General features: G+C 35.8%; 2 protein-coding genes across 5 annotated transcripts; both read left to right on the forward strand.

Moving 5' to 3' along the window:
• Positions 1-10,004: 10,004 nt before the first annotated feature.
• On the forward strand, positions 10,005-12,182 carry LOC127084818 (probable cytokinin riboside 5'-monophosphate phosphoribohydrolase LOGL3). 2 transcript variants are annotated; one of them, XM_051025339.1, is made up of 4 exons: positions 10,005-10,431; positions 10,499-10,627; positions 10,781-10,965; positions 11,638-12,182. In XM_051025339.1, exons 1-4 carry the CDS (start codon positions 10,222-10,224, stop codon positions 12,032-12,034), a joined length of 921 nt encoding a protein of 306 aa, XP_050881296.1. In that variant the 5' UTR covers positions 10,005-10,221; the 3' UTR covers positions 12,035-12,182. The 2 variants fall into 2 exon arrangements, with proteins under 2 accessions (XP_050881296.1, XP_050881295.1); XM_051025338.1 differs by having other exon boundaries at positions 10,011-10,431; positions 10,499-10,631; positions 10,785-10,965.
• Positions 12,183-12,558: 376 nt separating this feature from the next.
• Positions 12,559-21,866, forward strand: LOC127084816 (disease resistance protein RPM1). 3 transcript variants are annotated; one of them, XM_051025335.1, is made up of 4 exons: positions 14,347-14,395; positions 17,674-17,808; positions 18,361-21,317; positions 21,512-21,866. In XM_051025335.1, the coding sequence occupies exon 3, from the start codon at positions 18,556-18,558 to the stop codon at positions 21,313-21,315; it is 2,760 nt and encodes a 919-aa protein (XP_050881292.1). In that variant the 5' UTR covers positions 14,347-14,395; positions 17,674-17,808; positions 18,361-18,555; the 3' UTR covers positions 21,316-21,317; positions 21,512-21,866. The 3 variants fall into 3 exon arrangements, with proteins under 3 accessions (XP_050881294.1, XP_050881292.1, XP_050881293.1); XM_051025336.1 differs by having other exon boundaries at positions 21,528-21,866; XM_051025337.1 differs by lacking the exons at positions 17,674-17,808; positions 18,361-21,317; positions 21,512-21,866 and adding exons at positions 12,559-13,671; positions 14,629-17,260 and having other exon boundaries at positions 14,349-14,395.
• Positions 21,867-23,264: the final 1,398 nt, after the last annotated feature.

Consider the following 23,264-nt stretch of genomic DNA (forward strand, 5'->3'; position numbering starts at 1 on the left):
AACCTTGAATTGGCAAACAGGTTTGCGTATCTCTATTGTTTATACTTTCAATTGGCCATATCTACATATATAATGTATCATGATTAAATGTTGATATATAATTTGCTTTCGTATGGGAATCTAAATACGCCTGAATACCCTGAGTGTTTGACCATGTTATTCCTGTGATAAAATGCCATAAAATTCAAAGTTCCTAACATGGGGCTGTTTTCAAATTCAAAATCCGTGGCCTTCGCTAGGCGAGGCAGAGGCGAACGAGACAGTACCTGATTCTTCTAGTCTGTTTTTTTATGTTTTTATCATAGCCATGCATTATTCATCCTATCCTATTTATTGTTGTGATATTTCTCCGGTGTAATCTTCGATTGCACCCTGATTTGGTGTTCTGACATGTTTCTTTTTTTGAGTTTCGTAAAGGTTCACATATCCCAGGAAAAGGTTATTGGCTAGGTATTCCACTTTATTTGTGGGATACCCTTGTGGAGTTTCACCCTAAATTAATTTTTAATGTATTAATTTCTAATGTATTAATTTTTAATATATTATTTTTAATAATTTTAATGTGGAGTTTCATCCTAATTATATAATTAATTGTAAAACTTTGCCTTTGAATAAGTGATCTTGGACCTCTCTTTGTTGCCTTACGATTACGATATTACGGTCATGTCCCGCGAACGTGGGGATACCCTTAGCAAAGACCCTTCGGTTAAATCATCATAAAATAAATTATAGTCCCTCGGATGTTGCCTTCGAATATACAACTTTGTCCCTCGATGACCCTCCGATGTTGCCTACGGTTAAAAGATGATAGTCCCTTCGAATGCTAAGGTATCCTCGTAACTGTTGCCTTCAATGACCAATCGATGACCCTACGATGACCCTTTTACATCCAAAGGATAAAACTACTTATTTCTCAATAATAAGGACAGTTTTACCCTCATAAGGATAGGAAATACTCATAAAGACCTTGGGTCGGTATAACTCTTAATTGCTGGCTCACAACCTAAAACATTTTTTCACACCTCACACCTTTCAAAATACCTTCAGAAAATCACCACTTGGTATACATTCATACTAGAATCATTACCGAGTTTTATTTTTCTAAACAATTTTCAAAACTAAACGAGATAATCACTTTGTATACATTCATACAAGAATCATTACAAAGTTAAATTCTCTTTCCAAAACAATTTTTCTAAACAATTCACAAACACTTTTTTTCAGACAAAAATAATATAAGTGATCGAGCAATTAAGAGCCCATGGATAACCATGGATACAAAGGGTGCTAACACCTTCCCTTTGTATAATGTACCTCCCGAACCCAAAATCTAAATTAAGGTCTTTCCTGTTCTTTTCCACCTTTCCTTATTGGATAAAAGAAAAGTCGGTGGCGACTCTTGCTAACCGCGACATTGCGATAAAAAGCAAAACACAAAAAGTCCAGTTCACCGTATGACAGAAGGTTATGTTAATGCATACCCTGCATTGACAACCTTCTTCCGCAACGTTTTGTCTTTGATCTTCCTCACTTATGAGCACCCAAACATCCCATCGCCATAACATCCAACCATTTTTTGACTTTCTTACACCACATGAACCATTGCTTTATTTCCAAAACGATTCAATGTCCCAATTCGGGCAACCGTATCGTCCACAAACAACCCAATCACAATGACCCAACAACGACAATATGGGCACCAAAATCAATTACGGCAGCGCCGTTGGCGGCAACCCCCAAGCTATTAAGGAGAAATGATGACAAATTTATCAAATACCGCTAGACCTTCCACCAGACCTTCACACCAGCCACCATTGCATCATGTCAGCACTCAAAGATCCCAAACATCTTAGTGAAAATCGTGGGGACCTCGAAGGCAGGCTAACACACCGGGATGTGGAACAAGTGGACGTTTCAATCGGGCAGATCATTGATTTTCTTGTCAATTGTTATGTATTTTTCATTTACCTATTTATTTTATTTATTTTAGTTTTATATAAGTATAACATATGATTTTTTTTAAAGAAATAATATTCAAAGCATGCGCCACATGCAATGACACATGCTCTTCATGTCATAAAACATGCACAAAATGCATTGATTTCATCTGCATGCATGCACCATTTCAATTGATGCCTTAGTTCAATGGCAACATACATGCGCCAGTCCAACTGACGCATGCTTTAGAGGGATTCATGAAAAGTGGTTATATTGGTAAATAACTTGAAATAGTGGTTATATTGGTAAATAACTTGAAATAGTGGTTATTTTGGAAATTTATTTGAAAAACTTGATTATTTAAAAAAAAATCACCTAAACACATAATAATAATAATAATAATAATAATAATAATAATAATAATAATAATAATAAAAATAAAGCATAATTGTAACTTTGGTCCCTTATTTTACTTTATTTATTTATTTTGATCCCCCAATTTTAAAAACCACGGGTTTCGTCCTTTTTTTAAAAATTATGTTGAATTTTAGTCTAAAAAAAGGGATCAAAATCCAATACAAAACTTATAAAATGGACCAAAATCGTGATTTTTAAAATAGGGGACCAAAATTTAAAATAAAATAAAATTAGAGGACAAAAATTGCAATTAAGCCAAATAATAATAATAAAAATAATAATTAAGAATATTCTCTTTTTAATGTCCTCTATAATATTCACTCTTTTATTATGCACACATGTGAGTTTTACCATTTTATATAAGACATATTTTTAAAATAATCCACATGTATTTCATCTAATAAAATAATGGGTGTACGAGAGAACATTAAAAAGATAATGCTCATAACTCTTTTTTATATTATTATTGCTCCATTTGATATTTGCGTTACAAATTATTTTTTTAATGAGATTAATAATTTGTGTGTGTGAGTGTGAGAGAGAGATTAGATTTAAATAAAAAAAATTATATTATTTTTATTATTATATAAATATATTAGTGTTATATATTTACATTGAAATCTCATGTTATATATTTTAATAGCAATGCCGATCTTACCACCGAAGGACATCAGTCCTCCTCTCTACTCATAAAGATCCTTGGAGGTGGTGGTACGATTCTAGTAACATTCCGACCACTATATATCCTTAGATTGCAATTCCTTCACCAATCAGTCAAAGGACTTTCCAAGCCCTGTTATCATTCTATCCTCTTCTGCAACTGAACCAAGGTTAAACATCTAAACAACCTTAATAACAAACACAAACACCTTAGTCGTAAATGTTTCATAACCTACAACTACTTTAAGCCACACTAGGGATACAAAGATTGAGAATGAACGAAATCATAACGAGCATTTATAACATTGTGCAGTAGCAGAAAGCACACCACCCTTCTAAATGAGATACTTTTTCATATAGAAGAAAATTAACAAAAAGCTATGTCGGGAAAGGATACCCCACGACTAAATAAGACACCTATATTATTTCTAGGTTTATCTCTTTAGTTCGGGAAAGGATTAACTTTTCTCATCATTACCCAACAAGTCTATGAAGGAACTCTCAGGTTTCCTATATTGGTCATGACGAGAAATAAATGGAAATAGCCGAAAAGGTAGAGAAAGAGAAAGCCACATTAGGTAATAGCAGGTATCTATTTGAAGAAAATAAAGCACGACCACCATAGATCCGTAAATGTTGCATGAACAAATACAAAGATCAAAAGAAATGGAAAGATCACTGACGAAGTAAAGATCACATAAAGACTGGAGATATGAAACTCTCTGGCAAAGGAAGAGAAATAAGAAACTGACTGCACTCTCCAATTTATATGCATCCATGAGTATGGATCTACTGTCAGGAATAAACATGACATTAGAATACGTGATCAATGACCTCAAGATTCACCTCGGTTCCATAACGAAAATCAAGTGCTTTATTAAGCAAGTGGAAGTGGCAGGTTATAAATGATGATTCTTCTTTGTGGTCTTAGGTGGTCCTTGTGGGAATAGGAAGACATCTTTGTGGTGGATGAATGTCTGTGCTATTGGGGAACCCTTGAATAATGATATTGTGCATTCTAATTGGTTCTCTTATTCTATTTCTTGTAAGCTTGGTAACAGGAGAATTTTAGAATTTTGGAGACATACTTGGCTTGGATCTTCCTCTTTTTATGTTTTATTCCCTTCTTTATTTCAACTTTGTGGTTTGAGTTATCTAAAAGTTTGTGATGTCGGGGTTAGGATCAACGATGCTTGGAAGTGAGATCTTGGTCTTAATGGGATAGATTTGAGTGTAGAGGAAGAATCGTTGATATAAGATTTAATGTATATTTTGCATGATGTAGTGCCTATTGATAGTGTTTTGGACCATTTTGTGTGGTGGAGGAATACAAATGGTTTCTTGGTTAAAGTGAGTTACAAGGCGATTTTTGAAGCTAGCATGGTGGTGCCTTGGTTGGATCCTTTGAAGGCCAATGCCTTGACTCATTTATGGAAATCTAAAGTTTCGAGTAAGGTTCTTATTTTTGGATGTCGTTTAATTCTCAACAAGTTGCTAACGAGGATGGGGTTGGCTAAACATGGTATTATTGAAGATGTTCACAATATGGTTCACCCTTTATGCTTTTAGAAAGAAGAAGACGTTGAGCATTTGTTCGGCTCATGCCCTTTTTCTAGCTCTATTTAATCCAAGTTTTGCATGTGGATTCGAGTGAGCGTTGATTTCCCTTCGGATTCTTTGTTGGATAGGCTCCATGATATTGATTACGCTATTTCTTTTTGGTTTTTTAGTCTTGTTTTTTGTTGGTCTATTTGATCTTGTAGAAATGCAGTCCTTTTTTAAAGGGAGTATACTTATGAACTTGGATGTTTTGAGCATGATTAAGATTCTATCTTGGGAGTGATTGAATACTTTCTCTAAAAAAGGAAGGAACGTTGTGTTGGCGGATTGGTGTAATAATCCCGCGGCGTGTTGAGAGTAGGTCGTGGTTTATCATTTCTTTGATGAGGTTTTGTAATCGGAAGAATTTGTTTTTTCTTTTCCCCCTTTAATTTTCTTAGTTGTAAATGAGTGAGCACCCCTTATACCTTATTTTAATTCCATGTTCTCACTCCTTATAAAAAAAGTGCTTTAATAGCGTCACCATCCTCCTATCCTACAAGCATAAGGCCACTTAAAACAGAAAAATATAAAAAGGAAAGTATGGAATAATCAATACAGAATCAAATGATTCTGTTTGTACAGCTCATTAAGGATTAGGATTAATGTAATTAATTAGCTATTATTTCCTGTTCTTTTCTGTAATTAGAATTAGCATTCATGGGAAATTAATTCCCCTGATTCTTAGGTCAGATTTCTCTTTCAAATCCTACCTTATGCAGTCTATAAATACAACATATGTAATTCTCATAAAACATAAGGAAATATACAATATATTTCTATATGGTATCAGAGCTCAATCTGAACCATTTCTAAATGTCCCGAAAAAGGAGAAAAAAACTTTCAGAAATGGAAACTTGAGAACAACCAAGTAATGTCATGGCTGCTCAATACCATGACAAACGAAATTGGTGAAAATTTCATGTTCTATGACACTGCAAAAGAGATATGGGATGCAATGAAGGAAACATACTCAAATGTTGACAATACATCTGTCATATTTGAGATTAAAAGCATTCTTCATGACCTTCGACAGGGAGAATCTTCTGTTACTGAGTATTTTAATATACTTAACAAACACTGGCAGCAACTCGACATATATGAAGAGGTTACATGGTGTTGTACAGAAGATCAAAAGAAATATAAGGAGTTGGTGGAAAAAGATAGGATTTACAAGTTCCTATTGGGGCTAAACAAGGACCTAGATGAAGTTTGTGGAAGGATCCTTGGAACCAAACCACTTCTCAAAATTCGAGAAGCCTTTTCAGAAGTGAGAAGGGAAGAAAGCAGGAAGAAAATCATGTTGGGAACACCTAGCTCAGTTTTGTACTGCGAGAGCTCTGCAATGGCAGCAAGAGGGAATCAGCCTCGGCCACCACAAAAGAAAACCCGCCCCTAATGTGAACACTGCAAGAGACCAGGCCACACAAAGGAAACATGTTGGATCATACATGGAAAACCTTCATAGACCAAATTTTTCAAAGGCAAGGAGGGAAGAGGTAACACAACATTTAACAATCAAGAAGCTGAGGTATACTCTAACTCATCTCTTTTTAGCAAAGAACAAATGGAGACTCTTCAAAAAATCCTTCAGCAAACCATGTTAACTGCAGAAAAAGGTGGTACTGCTGTAGTGGTTCAAAGAGGTAATTACTTACATGCTCTAAACACTAGTAAGGAAAAAATAAAATCATGGATTATTGACTCAGGGGCTTCAGATCACATGACTGGAGATTTTACTTTGTTTAGTAGTTATTCTCCATATCCCTATAACTAATATGTTCGAATAATTGATGGTACACATTCTAAGGTCATGGGTAAAGGATCAATTATCATTTCACCAAATATTACACTTGACTCTGTTTTGTATGTGCCTAAACTGGATTGTACCTTGCTGTCTATTAGCAAGATTACAAGAGATTTGAAATGTGTTACTAAATTCTTCCCTAACTTGTGTGAATTTCAGACTTTGGAGTCGGGGAAGACGATTGGCAATGCTGAAGAGTGTGCTGGACTCTACCTCCTTCAAGTGGAAAAATCAGAAGAAAAACTCAAGAATAATTGTCATGTTGCAGCTGCAGTTTCAAGTGATAATAATCCTGTAATGATGTGGCACTATAGATTAGGCCACCTAAATTTCATATACTTGGAAAAAATGTTTCCCTCTTTATTCAATAAAAACAAGGAACATTTTCAGTGTGAAATTTACCAATTGTCTAAACATACTCGAAACCATTACTCACCCCAATCTTATAAACCCTCAAAACTTTTTTCATTAATTCATAGTGATGTATGGGGACCATCACGAGTCCACAACATTACAGGCTCGAGATGGTTTGTCACCTTTATTGATGATCACACACGTGTTACCTGGGTGTTTCTAATGAAGGAAAAATCAGAAGTAGGGAGAATATTTGAAATTTATCATAAGATGGTACAAACACAATTCCAAAGCAATATTCAGATACTTAGAACTGACAATGGCCGTGAGTATTACAACCTTGCTCTAAATTCCTATCTTCAAAAGGTTGGAATTGTTCACCAAAGCTCGTGTGTGGACACTCCCCAACAAAATGGAGTTGCAGAAAGGAAGAATATACACCTTTTGAAAGTGACTAGATCAATCATGTTAGCCACAAATGTCCCATAACACTTTTGGGGAGAAGCTGTCCTTTCAACAACTCACCTTATAAATCGAACACCCTCTCGTATCCTTAACTTTAAGACCCCACTCTCCACACTTCAAAACCTATTTCCAACCAGCAAAATCTTTTCCTCTATTCCATTAAAAATATTTGGATCCTCAACTTTTGTCCATAACCTCAACCCTCACCGAAGCAAATTAGACACAAAATCCATCAAATGCATTTTTCTTGGTTACTCTCCTCACCAAAAGGGATATAAGTGTTACTCTCCCCATACCACAATTTTTTACCACACTATGGATGTAACCTTCTTTGAAAATCAACCCTATTACACCAAAACTGGTATTCAGGGGGAGCATATAGAAAATTCAGAATACCAACTTTTGCCTCTTGAACTAACCGAACATGACAAAATCTTACCAAACCAAACCGGCAACACTCAATTAGCCGAACCTATGCTTAAACCAGCTAAAAAATTACCGGAACAGACCTCAAACATTCAACCGAGTGAAAGGACAACAGAAGTTGTGACGGAAACAAAACCAATTATAGTTTCAACCATATCTCAACAGGATTGTGATCCAAAAACAGGCAAGTGGAAAGGTTTTTGTTATAAAAGGAAGGAGGTAGAGTCAAGCAAAACTCCAATGCAAGGCCATGAGTCAAAACAGACTCTAGAAAATGACGTTCCCACAGGTAATATTCTTCCTAACTCTGAACATGTTGATACAATAGATATTGATATTCATATTGCTATGAGAAAAGGGGTTAGAACTTGCACTAAACACCCTATTGAAAAATATATCTCCTATGGAAAACTATCACAAAGTTACAGGTCCTTTGTAGCAACTGTTGACAACATAGAAATTCCAAATAATATTCAAGAAGCATTGCAGAAACCTGAATGGGCAGCAGCTGTAACAGAAGAAGTTCAAGCACTTGTAAGAAATGGCACATGGGAGATCACTGCTATACCAGAAGGGAAGAAAGCAGTAGGATGCAAGTGGATATTTTCAATTAAACACAATGCTGATGGGAGTATAAACAGGTACAAAGCTCGGTTGGTTGCAAAAGGGTTCACACAATCATATGGGGTGGATTATGAGGAGACTTTTGCACCTGTTGCGAAGCTCAATTCTGTCCGGGTTCTACTATCTTTGGAAGCAAATCTAGATTGCCCCCTACACCAACTAGACATAAAGAATGCATTTCTAAATGGAGAGTTAGAAGAAGAGGTATATATGCAAATTCCTCCGGGACTTGAATCACCTGGAACCGCCAACATGGTGTGTCGACTTCACAAATCTCTATATGGCCTCAAACAATCACCAAGGGCATGGTTTGATAGACTAACAAAAGTTGTCAAGCAAGATGGTTTTGTTCAATGTCAAACATACCATACCATGTTTGTCAAGCACTTTTTGGATGGGAAGATAACTTTGTTTATTGTCTATGTTGATGATATCGTAATTACGGGGGACGATGATGAACAAGTCAACCAGTTAAAGAAACTTCTAGCAAAAGAATTTGAAGTCAAAGACTTGGGACAACTCAAGTATTTTCTAGGGATGGAAATTGCACGAACAAAGAATGGTATTTCAGTTTCTCAAAGGAAGTATACTTTGGATTTACTTCAAGAAACAAGTATGCTTGGATGCAAAGCTGCCAATACTCCCATAGAACAAGTAAAAAGGAGTGAAGATGAGAATGTACCAGCTAATAAAGATAGATATCAAAGTCTAGTCGAAAAACTAATCTATCTAACTCACACCAGACCAGACATTGGTTTTGCTGTAAGCAAGGCTAGTTGTTATATGTCAAATCCAACTGAAACTGACATGAGAAATGTGAACAGAATTCTCCAGTACCTGAAAGGTACGCCAGGCCGAGGACTTTATTTTCAAAAGAACTCAAACAGAGACATTGAAGTCTACACCGATTCTGATTGGGCAGGATGTTTATCTGACAGGAAATCAACTACAGGCTACTGCACATTTGTATGGGGTAATATGGTAACTTGGAGAAGCAAGAAACAATCTATTGTGGCTAGGAGTAGCGCAGAAGCAGAATTCAGAGTTATGTCACAAGGTATTTGTGAAGGAATTTGGCTTAAGCGAATGCTAGATGAGATCAAAATTCCTACCAATCACCCCATGAAGATATTATGTGATAACAAGGCTGCTATTAGCATTGCTAAGAACCCGGTACAACATGATAGAACAAAGCATGTGGAGATAGACCGACACTTCATCAAGGAGAAAATTGATCATGAAATTATAAGTGTTAATCATATTCCATCATGCCAGCAAACTGCAGACATTCTAACAAAAGCCCTTCCAAGGAACATATACGAGAATATCAGATCCAATCTGGGTATGATAGACATCTACCACCCAGATTGAGGGGGAGTATGGAATAATTAATATAAAATCAAATGATTCTGTTTGTACAACTCATTAAGGATTAAAATTAATGTAATTAATTAGCTATTATTTCCAGTTCTTTTCTGTAATTAGAATTAGCATTCATGGGAAATTAATTCCCCTGATTCTTAGGTCAGATTTCTCTTTCAAATCCTGCCTTATGCAGTCTATAAATACAGCATATGTAATTCTCATAAACATAAGGAAATATACAATATATTTCTACACAAAATAAATCGAACAATAGCATAATAAAAATTCTAGATATAAATGATAAAATCATATACTCCCTCTTCATTTGAAATAAAATTATGAAGTTGCCATACATCTAGAAAAGAACTAAAATATTTTAGTTAACTTTTTCTTACTCTTCCAAAGTTTTTCCCTCTTCTCCTCTCCAAGCCGGCAAACTAAGTGGTTGTATGATTCATATTTTGTTTGTGTTCCCATAAGAACACATAAACCTTGTTAGTTAGTGTCTACTTCTAATAAAGAAACCTTGGTCTGATCCTTTCGAGAATCTCATTTCTCGACCCTCAATGATGGGATTCTCGTTTGCAGTTTCATTTGGTTCCGAAATTGTGCTCACAAGAACCACTCATCAAACCAGATTAATCAACTCCACAACACATCACAAGAACAACAACACCCTTGCTTTCAACTTCTCAAACCATAAGGATATTCACACACCAATTTTTGTATCCAAGCAAGAATCGATTCAATTTGATGACAGGAAGAGCCCAAATCAGGTAACACTAACACACCTATTATTCTCTAGTTCTTCTTAATCATTTAAAAAAATATATATTATTACAGGTTAAAGAAGAGATCAATCAATGTTATGAACTCATAAACAGATTGGGAAGAGGAATTGTTTATCTCGGTTCCTCTAGAATGGACTCCACCCATTCGCATTATGTACAAGCACAACATTTGGCTAAAGAGGCAAGTCAATATAGGATTTTGTTGACTAAATCATGATAATTAAGAAAATTCATATTAGTACTAAATTAAGTTTATTGTCTATTGAGAAAGTGGAAAAGTTCTTTTCTAGAAGATATGTTTTTCTTTTCTTTCTATATACATATTTCTTTGCAGATAGCAAGTCTTTTGGAATGCACTACATGGTCGGGGGCTGGACCCGGACTAATGGATGCTGTTACTCAAGGTGCTCTGCTTGCAGGAAAACCAGTTGGCGGATTCAAGATAGGAAGAGAAGCCGGGGAATGGACATCATCCAACTTTCATCCATACTTACCTGCAGAAAACTACCTTACTTGCAGGTGATCCACTACCCTTGCTTTATAGCTTCTTCATATAGAATATGGATCCTCTCCTATTTGAAAGTAACAAAAGATGAAAGTAAAAAAAAAGTGGCATTCTCCCTCCAACGGGATTTAGGGGTATACATACACAGGTACGGGTTGATACGATCAACATCTTGTGACTGACCCAACTCGATTGAATCTGTATTTTACTTGAACCCCATCCTAGATCAGGTCAAACTCGGATATGTTTGACCCAACCAGATTAATCCCGAATGTGTTTGGTTCGGGTGACTGGTTTAGAATGTCAAACCTGTCACTCAACTCGACATAATGACATCATTTCCCCCCTCAATTTGAGTATATTTGTTTGAGTATGCTATTTGTGCTTCAATTATTTAAGTAGCATAAGTGTTTTGATTTAATCACAATTTTTTTAGGAACAAGTTATGTTGTTAACTTTAGGACCCGTGAACCCGACTCGATCATCATTAGATTGTTTTTTTTAGTAAAAACTATGAGTTGAGTACTCAGCTCGAATCAAAGAAACTTTTTTGGATAAAGTATCGGGTTTGGCCAAATCTGGCCCGACCGGTCTAGACTCAGGATCGTATCTATATTACATTAAAATAGGAGATGATCCAAAATAAATATGACTGCTAATAACTTCCTAGACTGTTTTAAGTTCAGGTTTTTCTCTGCAAGGAAGCACGGGCTGGTCGATGCTGTAGTGAGGAACAATTCATTTGATAAAACTGCTGTTGTTGCCCTTCCTGGTGGGATTGGTACTCTAGACGAGATGTTCGAGATGCTGACATTAATTCAACTAGAACGAATCGGATCAAAGCATCCTGTTCCCTTCCTGTTGATGAACTACGATTCGTTTTACTCAAAACTTCTCGACTTTTTAGATGTTTGTGAGGATTGGGGAACTGTCTCTAAAGGAGAGGTTGCATCATTGTGGAAGGTTTGTAACAACAACTCAGAAGCTTTGGCTTACCTTGCAGATTTCTATCACATCTCTTCAGGTGAAACAAGTCAGAAGAATGAAACTAAATTGCATAGTACACATGATTTAATCTCTTAATAAGAATTTTCTTTTATTTTCCCCTTGAATAATACTGAGTAATTATTATGTCTCAACTAAGCTTGAAAGTTGAAAGGACAATGTCCTAAAAATCTAATGAGTGTATCTTCTGGAATTGTTAAAAATTATGAGGTTTTTCCTCTAGCAATTGTGGCTATTGCTGGTCTTTTATCTACCAAGAAAGAGATTCACTTCAATGGGAAAGGTTTACTGTAAATTTAAGTTCAGAGTTGGACAATAATCCAAGTTTAAATGTTGTAACAAAGATTTAGGCTTTAATTTTCATGATTTATTTTACAATCTCAAACAAGGCTTCTCATACTTTGGAATATATCTTGAAGACTATGTAGCACCATGAGAAGACACAAACCTTGTTAGTTAGTGCCTATTTCTAGTAAAGGAACCTTGGTCTGACCCTTTTGAGAATGGATTCTCGTTTGCAGTTTCGTTTGGTTCCAATTTTGTGCTCAGAAGAACCACTCATCTAACCAGATCAATCATTTAGTGCTCAGAATAACCACTCATCTAACCAGATCAATCAACTCCACAACGCACCACAACAACAACAACACCTTGCTTAGTTACTCGGTTAACGGATAATCTGGAAACTGAAGTGTATATTTATTGTTCTGTTAATAGATTATTTTTTTGGGAACACAAATTTGAAGAAAAAAGGGGAGATGTATCAAATGGGGAAAATCATGAAGAGCCAAATTTGCTTTAAAAAAACACTTAAAGAGCTTTCAAATTAAGCCAAAATAAAATACAAAACAAATCATGATTTTGTCTTCTGCAATAATATCGGTGAAAATGTTGTTTGTGTTCCCATAAGACGCAAACCTTGGTCTAGTGCCTACTTCTAGTAAAGTAACCTTGGTCTGACCCTTTTGAGAATCTCATTTCTCAACGACGGGATTCTCGCTGGCAGTTTTGTTTGGTTCCGATATTGTGCTCAGAAGAACCACTCACAGACCAGTTTTTGTATCAAACAAGCATCGATTCAATTTGGTGACAGGAAAAGCCCAAATCAGGTAACAGTAACAAACCCAGCTTCATATTATTTATATTCAGTAACCTAAAACACATTTGTACAATGCTTCATATTGATTACTCATGAAACTGATTTTTTTAATAGGGCTTGAAATAGTTTGGGCTGCTAGGATTCCTATGCTAATTTCCTGCTTTGAAGTCTACTGATTATGAGCTTTGTTTTCACTTTCATGTTGTATTTTATTTCATGATGCAATTTATGATGTACCACCCTTAGAATTATTGGACTCGAACAATGCGGCTCTGGGCGCTGGTGCGATCTCTCGATGCATGAAACATCTCTAAGAAACAAAAAGGAAATCATAGTTGAAAACTTTGGTCATAACCGGCTCAACAATATGCTTCTCTAAAAAAACACTTTCACAGAAAGCTTTACTGAAGAAATTCTTTTGCATGATTACATCTAATAACTATATAATAATTTCTGTTCTCAGTTTTTTAAAATATGATTACAGGTTAAAGAAGTGATCAAACAATGTTATGAACTCGTAAACAGATTAGGAAGAGGAATTGTGTATCTGAGTTCTTCTAGAATGGGCTCCAGTCATTCTTCACATCATGTTCGAGCACAAGAATTGGGTAAAGAGGCAAGTAAATTCTTACAATAGCTTCCTGCATGTTTTCTTGGTTACATGTTAGTGAGTAACTAATAGCTCTAGCAACTTTTGAATTTATAGAAACGAAAAAAAACAAGTGCAGTTAGCATCTATGACTTATATATTTATAATAAAAATACTAGTAATCTATGTGAAGATAAGTGTTCCAAGGTGTGGGGGAAAACAAAGCTTCATGAAGTAAAAAAATGAACATGAATTTGTAGATGATGTTTGTTTGTCTAATAATATGGTGCAAAACCAAAATCATGGATGATGTTTAAAACTACTTTCTATTTTAGTTCTGAACTTATTTTAGAAAGTTCTGAAACTTTTTCCTCGCGGAATTCTGAACTGGTTAAAAAACTTTTCAAAATTCTGCATCAATAGATCTGTTCTGCGTCAAGATTTAAGGACGGTGGTTATAAAATTTCAACTTCATTTCTGATAGGTTTTGGTATTTATCCGTATGTTTCTGTTTCTCTTCTTTCTTTAATATATTTCTGATTTGTAAAGACAAAGTATAGTGCAGATGACCACTTGTTATTCTAACATTTTAATGTTTATATCAGTTTAAGTGGATGAATCTTTTATTTGTTTATCAAGTAATCAAAAGTTTATTCATTGTTTTGATTGTGATAACCTGCAAGCTGACTTATTTTTTGTATCAGGTGCCAATATACTATTAAAAAATCAAATTCCTTTGTTACTTCGTGCTGTAAGTTTCCTTATTCCTTTCTTCATGATAGAAGTTTCCTTATTATCTTGCTACTTCATGATAGAATTTGTCTTATTCCTTTCTTCATGATAGAAATTGCCTTATTCCCTTGTTACTTCATAATAGAATTTTCAATATTCCTTTCTTCATGATTGAAGTTACCTTGTTCCCTTTGTAATTTCATCATAGAAGTTGCATTATTCCCTTGTTATATCATAATAGAAATTGCGCAGACAAGGTCTCAAGCAAAACAAGTAGTCTTCGCATAACAAAAATAATCAGAGCTTAACTCAAATGGCGGAAATGGCGGTGTCTTTAGCTGTTGACCAACTACTTCCATTGTTAAGGAAAGAAGCCAATTTATTGAGGGGTATTCACAAGGAGTTTGCAGACATTAAAGATGAACTGGAAAGTATTCAAGCATTCCTTAAGGATGCTGATAAAAGAGCCGCAACAGCTGAAGGAGACAACACTAGTGAAGGAGTCAAAACTTGGGTGAAGCAGGTTAGGGAAGCATCTTTTCGCATTGAAGATATCATTGATGATTATATGATCCAGGTGGGACAGCAGCCTCCTCATCCTGGATGTGTAGCTTTGTTCCATAAGCTCAAAAGTATGATCCCCCGTCGTCGAATAGCGTCTGAGATTCAAGACGTTAAGTCATATATTCGTGGGATGAAGGAAAGAAGTGAAAAATATGGCTTCCAACGTACTTTAGAACAAAGATCAAGCAGTTCTAGAGAAGGCCGAAATTCCAAATGGCACGACCCTCGAGTGTCTGCTCTCTACATTGAAGAATCTGAAGTTGTGGGCTTTGAAGTGCCAAGGAAAAGATTGACTGATTGGATGGTAGAGGGAAGGGAAGAGCGCACTGTAGTTTCCGTGGTAGGAATGGGGGGGCAAGGAAAAACCACTCTTGCCAAGAAAGTTTTTGACAGCAAGGATGTCGTCAGACACTTCGATTGTCGTGTATGGATCACAGTCTCTCAATCATATAATGTTGAAGAGTTGCTGAAGGACATGCTAATAAAGTTTTTCAAAGAAAAAGGAGACAATGCTCCTAGGGATATTTCTCGAATGGATCGAGGGTCATTGACAGATGAGGTGAGAAACTACTTGAAGCAAAAAAGGTACGTTGTCGTGTTTGATGATGTTTGGAATGTACATTTTTGGGATGATATTGAATTTGCTGTAATTGATAATAAACATGGAAGTAAGGTATTGATAACAACTAGGAACCTAGATGTTGTGGTGTCTTGTGGAAAATCTTCTTTCATTGAGGTGCTTAAGTTGGAACCTTTAACTCAAGAACAATCTTTGGAGTTGTTCAATAAGAAGGCATTTAAATTTGACCATGATGGGTGCTGTCCAAAAGAGCTCATTGGTATAGCCAATGAAATTGTTCAAAAATGCAATGGCTTACCACTAGCAATTGTTGCCATTGGTGGTCTTTTGTCTACAAGAGAGAAAACTGGGTTTGAGTGGCTTAGATTTAGAGAAAACTTAAATTTAGAACTAAAGAAAGACACCCATTTAATAGGTATAAAAGAAATTCTTGGTCTAAGCTATGATGATTTGCCTTATTATCTCAAGTCATGCTTGTTGTATTTTGTAATATATCCAGAAGATTACGTAGTTAGATCAAAGAGAGTGATTCGACAATGGATAGCTGAAGGGTTTGTGAAGGAGGAAAGGGGGAAGACTTTGGAAGAAGTAGCTGAAAGATATTTTATGGAATTAATCCATAGAAACTTGGTGCAAGTATCTTTGTTAAGAATTGATGGTAAAGTTAAACATTGTCGTGTTCATGATCTAATACGCGAGATGATCCTTGAAAAAAATGAGGATTTGAATTTTTGCAAGCATATTAGTGATGGTGGACAATCAACCTTAAGCGGAATAACTAGACGCTTATTAGTAACAACTGCATTAACAAGCACCAGTTTTTATGATTTAATTCCGAACACTGAAAAGTCGCACGTTCGGTCATTATTTATTTTTGGAAATAATGCATCAACTTTCTTATCTTTTGGGAGAATCCCTACAAAATTCAGGTTGTTGAAGATTCTTGATTATGAACGTGTTCGATTGTTGCATGTTCCTAATGAGGTTAGAAGTTTGATCCATTTGAAGTATTTAAGTTTCAATTATATTAGAGATGGTAAAATCCCGAAATCCATTGGCATGCTCCAGAACCTAGAGACCTTAGAAGTAAGAGATACAGATACCCTTCAGTTGCCAAAAGAGATTAGCAAGCTTAGACAGCTAAGACATCTTATCGGCACTAATATTTCTTTGATTGAACTAAAGAATGGTATCGGAGAGATGACATCCTTACAAACGCTACGCAATATTGATTTAGATATGGATGGAGCAGCAGAGGTAATTAAAGAGTTAGGAAAGCTGAAACAAATAAGAGATTTGGGGTTGATTAATGTTCATGAAGAAGATGGAAGCATTATATCTTCTTCGATCAATGAAATGCAACACATGGAAAAACTATTTGTTGCATCATATAAGAATTTTCATAATCTCGATGATTTGCATTTGAATTCCACATCAACTATGGTTCGCAAACTTACACTAATTGGGAGGTTAGAGAAGTTGCCAGAGTGGATTCCAGAGCTTCAAAATCTTGTGTGTTGAGGTTGATGCAGTCCATTTTAACTGAAGATCCGATGCAATCCCTAAAAAGTCTGCAGCACTTGTTGATCCTCTCCATAAAAGAAATTGCTTATGAAGGTTTATGTTTGCATTTTGAAGATGGAGGGTTTGAGAAACTAAAGGAACTGTATGTTGAAACTTCAAATGAATTGAGAGATATTATTATCGACAAAGGAGCACTTCCTTCTCTGAAAAAGCTTCGGTTACACGGACTCTTCAGTCTGAAGACTACGCCAACAGGAATCCAACACCTAGAGAAGCTTGAAGTTCTCTATATTGGGTATACTGGAATTGAACATTTGGAGGACATTTCTACTGAGGATTGGAATTGGATCTTCAAGCATGTGCCTGCTGTTGAAATTACCACCCCTAGTGGATTTATTACTCTAAATCCAATGAGGTAGAAGTAATACTTCATCATACTCAAGGGGAAAAAAGGTGTGATTTTTCTTCCAAAAACTTATTTTTGGTATTGGTAATTATTGTTTTCCTTAAGCATGAGAATAATAATTATTCAGTCATTCAAATACAATCTTAATTTTCTTCTGCTATATGATCCTCGGCTCAAGGGCTATTTTCTCAGTGTATAGTGATAATTTGCCGTGGTTTGGTAGGTACTGGGCTTCAACTTAAAATGCAATGGCAATTCAGATTCTCGGAGACTTTTTCTGCAACACTTTGGGTTTTTCGTTCCTCAGCTATGAAGCATGGACATCTTAAATACGACCTCGATACTGACCGCGACACCGGTAATAATTTGAAAAAATGAATAACTTAAACGTAATCACAAGTGTCGGTGCAGGTGTCTGATACCGACACAGACACGGACACACATTTTTTCAGAGGTGTCGGTGCTACATAGTTCCTCAGTAAAAAAAATTATAGGTTTAGTTTTGTTGTTCTTTAATAACAATGGTGTATGAAATATCTAAATTATGGATTGGCTTAATATTTTTTTTATTTGATATTTGAGTTGTTTTGTAATTGTAATTGTTGATCCATAGCAGAAGAAAGTATCACTGACTTCATTACTATCTTCAAATTTGAATTTTTTTTTGTGGAAAAACTTTTTAAAATTTTAAAAGTTTATCAACAACAAAGTTATTCAAAAACATATTAATTTAATAGCAGATACTAAAACTGATGTGAATTGATAAGCTTGTAATAACAAAAAAAAAATTAGTTTGAAAATATATTTTTGTAGAAGCCTTAATAAAAAAATAAATCAGCATGAAAAAAAGGATTAATTAATTTAGTAGTTTTTTTTATTACAAAAATATCTGTTATGTGATTATATATAGATGCATATTGCCCCACACGCCTGAAGGCAATACAAAGGGAACTCCACACTGACTTTTACTTTAGTGGAACGTTGACAGCAGGCAACTTCCTTAGAGAGTAGCAGGCAACTTCCTTTTCCTTTCTTCATGATATGAATACAAACAGTGTAGTCTTCTTCATTTCACAAAACAACAATCTTCACAACTTTCATTCAAATGGCTGAAATTGCTGTATCTTTTGCTATTGACCATCTGCTTCCACTGTTAAGGGAAGAAGCAAACCTGCTGAGAGGTGTTCACAAGGACTTTGTAGACATTAAAGATGAACTCGAGAGCATCCAAGCTTTCCTTAAAGATGCTGATAAAAAAGCTGCATCAGTTGAAGGAGACAACATTAGTAAAGGAGTCAAAACATGGGTGAAGCAACTTAGGGAAGCAGCTTTTCGCATTGAAGATATCATTGATGACTATTTGATCCATGCAGGTCAGCAGCCTCATGATCCTGGATGTGTAGATTTACTCCATAAACTCAAAACTATTCTCACTCGCCGTCGAATAGCGTCTGAGATTCAAGACATTAAGTCATCTGTTCGTGGGATCAAGGAAAGGAGTGAAAGATATGGCTTCCAACGTTCTCTTGAACAAGGATCAAGCAGTTCTAGAAGAAGTCGGATTGCCAAATGGCACGATCCTCGAGTGGCTGCTCTTTACATTGAGGAAGCTGATGTTGTGGGCTTTGAAACACAAAAAGACATGCTAATTTATTGGTTGGTAAAAGGAAGGGAAGATCGCACTGTCATCTCTGTGGTAGGAATGGGAGGGCAAGGTAAAACCACTCTAGCCAAGAAAGTTTTTGACAACAAGGACATCATTGGACACTTTGATTATCGGGTATGGATCACAGTGTCTCAATCATATAATGTTGAAGGGTTGTTGAGGGACATGTTGCTAAAGTTATACAAACAAAATGGAAGAGATCATCCTAAGGATTTATTTCAAATGGATCGAGGGTCATTAACCGATGAAGTGAGAAACAACTTGCAGCAAAAGAGGTACATTGTTGTGTTTGATGATGTTTGGAATGTGCACTTTTGGGATGATATTGAATTTGCTGTAATTGATAATAAAAATGAAAGTAACATATTGATAACAACAAGGAATCTGGATGTTGTAGCGTCTTGTAAAAGATCTTCTTTGGTTGAAGTGCTTGAGTTGCAACCTTTAACTCAAGAACAATCTTTGGAGTTGTTCAATAAAAAGGCATTCAAATTTGACTATGGCGGGTGTTGTCCAAAAGAGTTTATTGATATAGTTTATGAAATTGTTGAAAAATGCAAAGGGTTACCACTAGCAATTGTTGCCATTGGCGGTCTTTTGTCTACAAGAGAGAAAAACGTGTTCGAGTGGCAGAGGTTCAAAGAAAATTTAAGTTTAGAGCTAAAGAAAGATACACATTTAATTGGGATAGAAAAAATTTTAGGTTTAAGTTATGATGATTTGCCTTACTATCTCAAGTCATGCTTGTTATATTTTGGAATATATCCAGAAGATTATGAAGTTAAATCAAAGAGAGTGATTCGACAATGGATAGCTGAAGGGTTTGTCAAGGAGGAAAGGGGAAAAACTTTGGAAGAAGTGGCAGAAGGATATTTAACAGAATTGATCCATAGAAACTTGGTGCAAGCATCTTCAACTAGAATTGATGGTAAAGCTAAAGCATGTCGTGTTCATGATCTAATACATGATATGGTACTTGAAAAATTTGAGGATTTAAATTTTTGCAAGCATATTAGTGATGATGGACAGTCATCCTTTAGTGGAATGATTCGGCGCTTATCAATAGCAACCACTTTTGATGATTTTTTGCCGCATATTGAAGGTTTGCATGTCCGGTCTCTATTTGCTTTTGAAAATGAAGAGTCATATGTATACTATGAGGAGAGAATCCCTACAGCTACCACATACAGGTTACTAAAGGTTCTTGATTATGAATCTGCTCCATCGTTGAATGTTCCTAAAAATTTGGAAAGTTTGATCCACTTGAAGTATTTAAGCTTCAGGCATTCATCTAAGGTAGATGAAGTCCCAAAATCAATTGGCATGCTCCAGAACCTAGAGACCTTGGATATAAGGGATACATTCATCCGTGAGTTGCCAAAGGAGATTAGCAAGCTCAGAAAGTTAAGACATCTTATCAGCTCTAAACTGTCTTTGATCAAATTAAAGGATCGTATTGGAGAGATGACATCCCTACAAACGCTTCGTAATGTTGATTTAGGTATGGATGGAGCAACAGAGATAATTAAAGAGTTAGGAAAGCTGAAGCAGATAAGGGATTTGGGGTTGGTTAATGTTGGGACAGAAGATGGAAGCATTCTGTCCTCCTCAATCAATGAAATGCATCACTTGGAGAAACTGTCAGTTTTATCAAGTAGTACTGGTAATGACTTTGATTTCATTGATTTACATTTGATTTCAACGCCAACTATGCTTCGCAAACTTACACTAGGTGGGAGGCTACAGAAGTTGCCAAATTGGATGTTAGAGCTTCAAAATCTTGTTGACTTGAAGTTGATGTACTCCCGTTTCACTAAAGATCCAATAAAATCCCTAAAAAGTTTGCAAAACTTGTTGATCCTCTCTATAGGCATTGCTTCTTGTGTAGGGTTTCAGTTGCATTTTGAAGATGGATGGTTTCAGAAACTAAAGGAACTGTCTGTTGGATATGCGGATGAATTGAGAGATGTTATCATCGACAAAGGAGCACTGCCTTCTCTTAAAAAGCTCGAGTTACTAGTACTGCGCGGACTGAAGAATATACCTACTGGCATCGAACACTTGGAGAAGCTAGAAGTTCTCCATATTCAAAGTATGCAACATGAACCTGTGCAACCACTTTCTATTGAGGATATGAATTGGATAACGGAGCTTGTACCCCATGTAGAAATCAGCTCTTATCATACTCAGTGGGAATAAAGGTGTGCTTCTTCTTCCAAAAACCTATATTTTGCTACTAATATTTATTATTTTCCATAAGCATGAGATGCTTAGTCATGAAAATACAAGCTTTTTTTTTTGTCATATGCTTTATAGTATATTAACTCAGAATCACCATTAGTGAGGTACCGTTCGAAAGAGTCTATTTTTCACAATGTGTAGTGATAATTTGCAGTGATGCGATATGTTAGGTGTTGTGCTTCAACTTCAAGTGCAATGGCAGTTTAGACTCTCCACATGGACTTTTACTACAGCACTTGAGACTTAATGCTTGGTGGATCTTTTATCACAGCATAACTAAAAAGTGTAAATGTTACAAGTATTTTCTGTCCTGAGTCATTGAAAAAAATGAACTACTGTCTGTATAGATTTAGCTATGAATAGTCTGATAGACACTAGGTGTGAATATTAATATTAGGTTTGGCTTCTTTGTTCATTGCTGTATTGACTACAATGGTATCAATGTATCATTTGCTGCAGCTTTGTCCATGTTGCTAAAAGAAAGACTTAAATGGGATCTAATTCCTATTGCTCTTTTTGGCTTGTGCTCCAATTGCTCTATTTTATCAAATCTTCTTAAAGAACAAACTTGTGTGGTTTAAGAAACAATATTCCTTAAATCATTAACTCAGAGATTAATCTTCCTAAAGGCACATATACTATATATATACATGTTAAAAATGGACTGAGTAGGTGTAGGGCACACTAAAGTAGGGACTTAGGCTTGAGAACATTGCTAGCCTGGGTGAGAGAAGGGAACTCATAAACTCCATCCTTGCCAACTTGACCTTCAAGAAGAATGTCATGGGAGACCTCAGAGTGGACGAGACATTTGTCAGCGGAGCATTATTGTCACGCCATAATTGCCCAACACTCATTAGATTCTTGGTAATAGTAGGATTACTACTTCATCTAAATCCATGGGACCAAACTTGCTCTCAACAACAAAAACAACTAGAGCAAAGTCAGCAGAAAGACCTTCAGGATTACATCTATGTGATGAGATGCAGAAATCGAATTTCCAAAAGAGGCAAGAGCATAAACAATGGTACAAATCTTATGAAAATACTCCTGAACAGATGAATTGTCAAGAGTTAGGGCACAAAGCTCCACACAAAGCTGTCTAGCACGTGGACGAGTCTGCTTCTGAAAATAACTAACAAACGATCCCAAAGTTGATGCGCATGAGTGCATCCAAGCACACGCGATAGAATCTCATTAGACAACGTAGATTGAAACCAATAAAGAAGTATCTGATCCTTTTGAAGCCAACGTGAGTACTCAGGTTAACGTTACTAATTGCACGAGCATCATCATCAATGAATTTCAAAGGAATTCATGTACATACAACGCATTCCATTAGACCGTACACATTGATATGCGGTTCGATTTGTTGGCGCCATAAGTGAAAGTTCTTCTCATCCAATTTGTGCCCGATCTTGAAAAAGAAGTGAAGACAACTTGATTCTTGAACTGAATTCACAATCGCGATCATCAGAGAAGGCGAAACTTGAGTAGAAGCTACCGGCAATGACGCCGGTTGCGACGTCGTATCCATGGTTATGACCTAGATTGTGGTCTAACAATCTGATACCATGTTAGAAGTAGTAAATAGAGTAGAGAGACTCATTTTGAGTTTTAACTAACTTTTTGATATTTGAAAATTAGTAAGTTACAATTCGAAACTGTTTTGCTTTTATACTTGGCAAAATACATGACCTGTTAGAGCAAGTTCCTGAGACACTAAAGCTGATAAGTGTTAGTCTTGAGACCTGCATTTGCTATTCAAGATATTCTATGGACTTATCTAATATTTCTTAAAGTCAGAAATCCTATCTCTCATATGTTTTGGAGATAATAGCAGATATGTTGATTTTGTTCTAATGCTCCAAATGATATAAAAAGTGTTTATGAATCAAGTAATATAC

Source organism: Lathyrus oleraceus, chromosome 5 (assembly GCF_024323335.1).
Source record: "Lathyrus oleraceus cultivar Zhongwan6 chromosome 5, CAAS_Psat_ZW6_1.0, whole genome shotgun sequence".
NCBI lineage: Eukaryota > Viridiplantae > Streptophyta > Magnoliopsida > Fabales > Fabaceae > Lathyrus > Lathyrus oleraceus.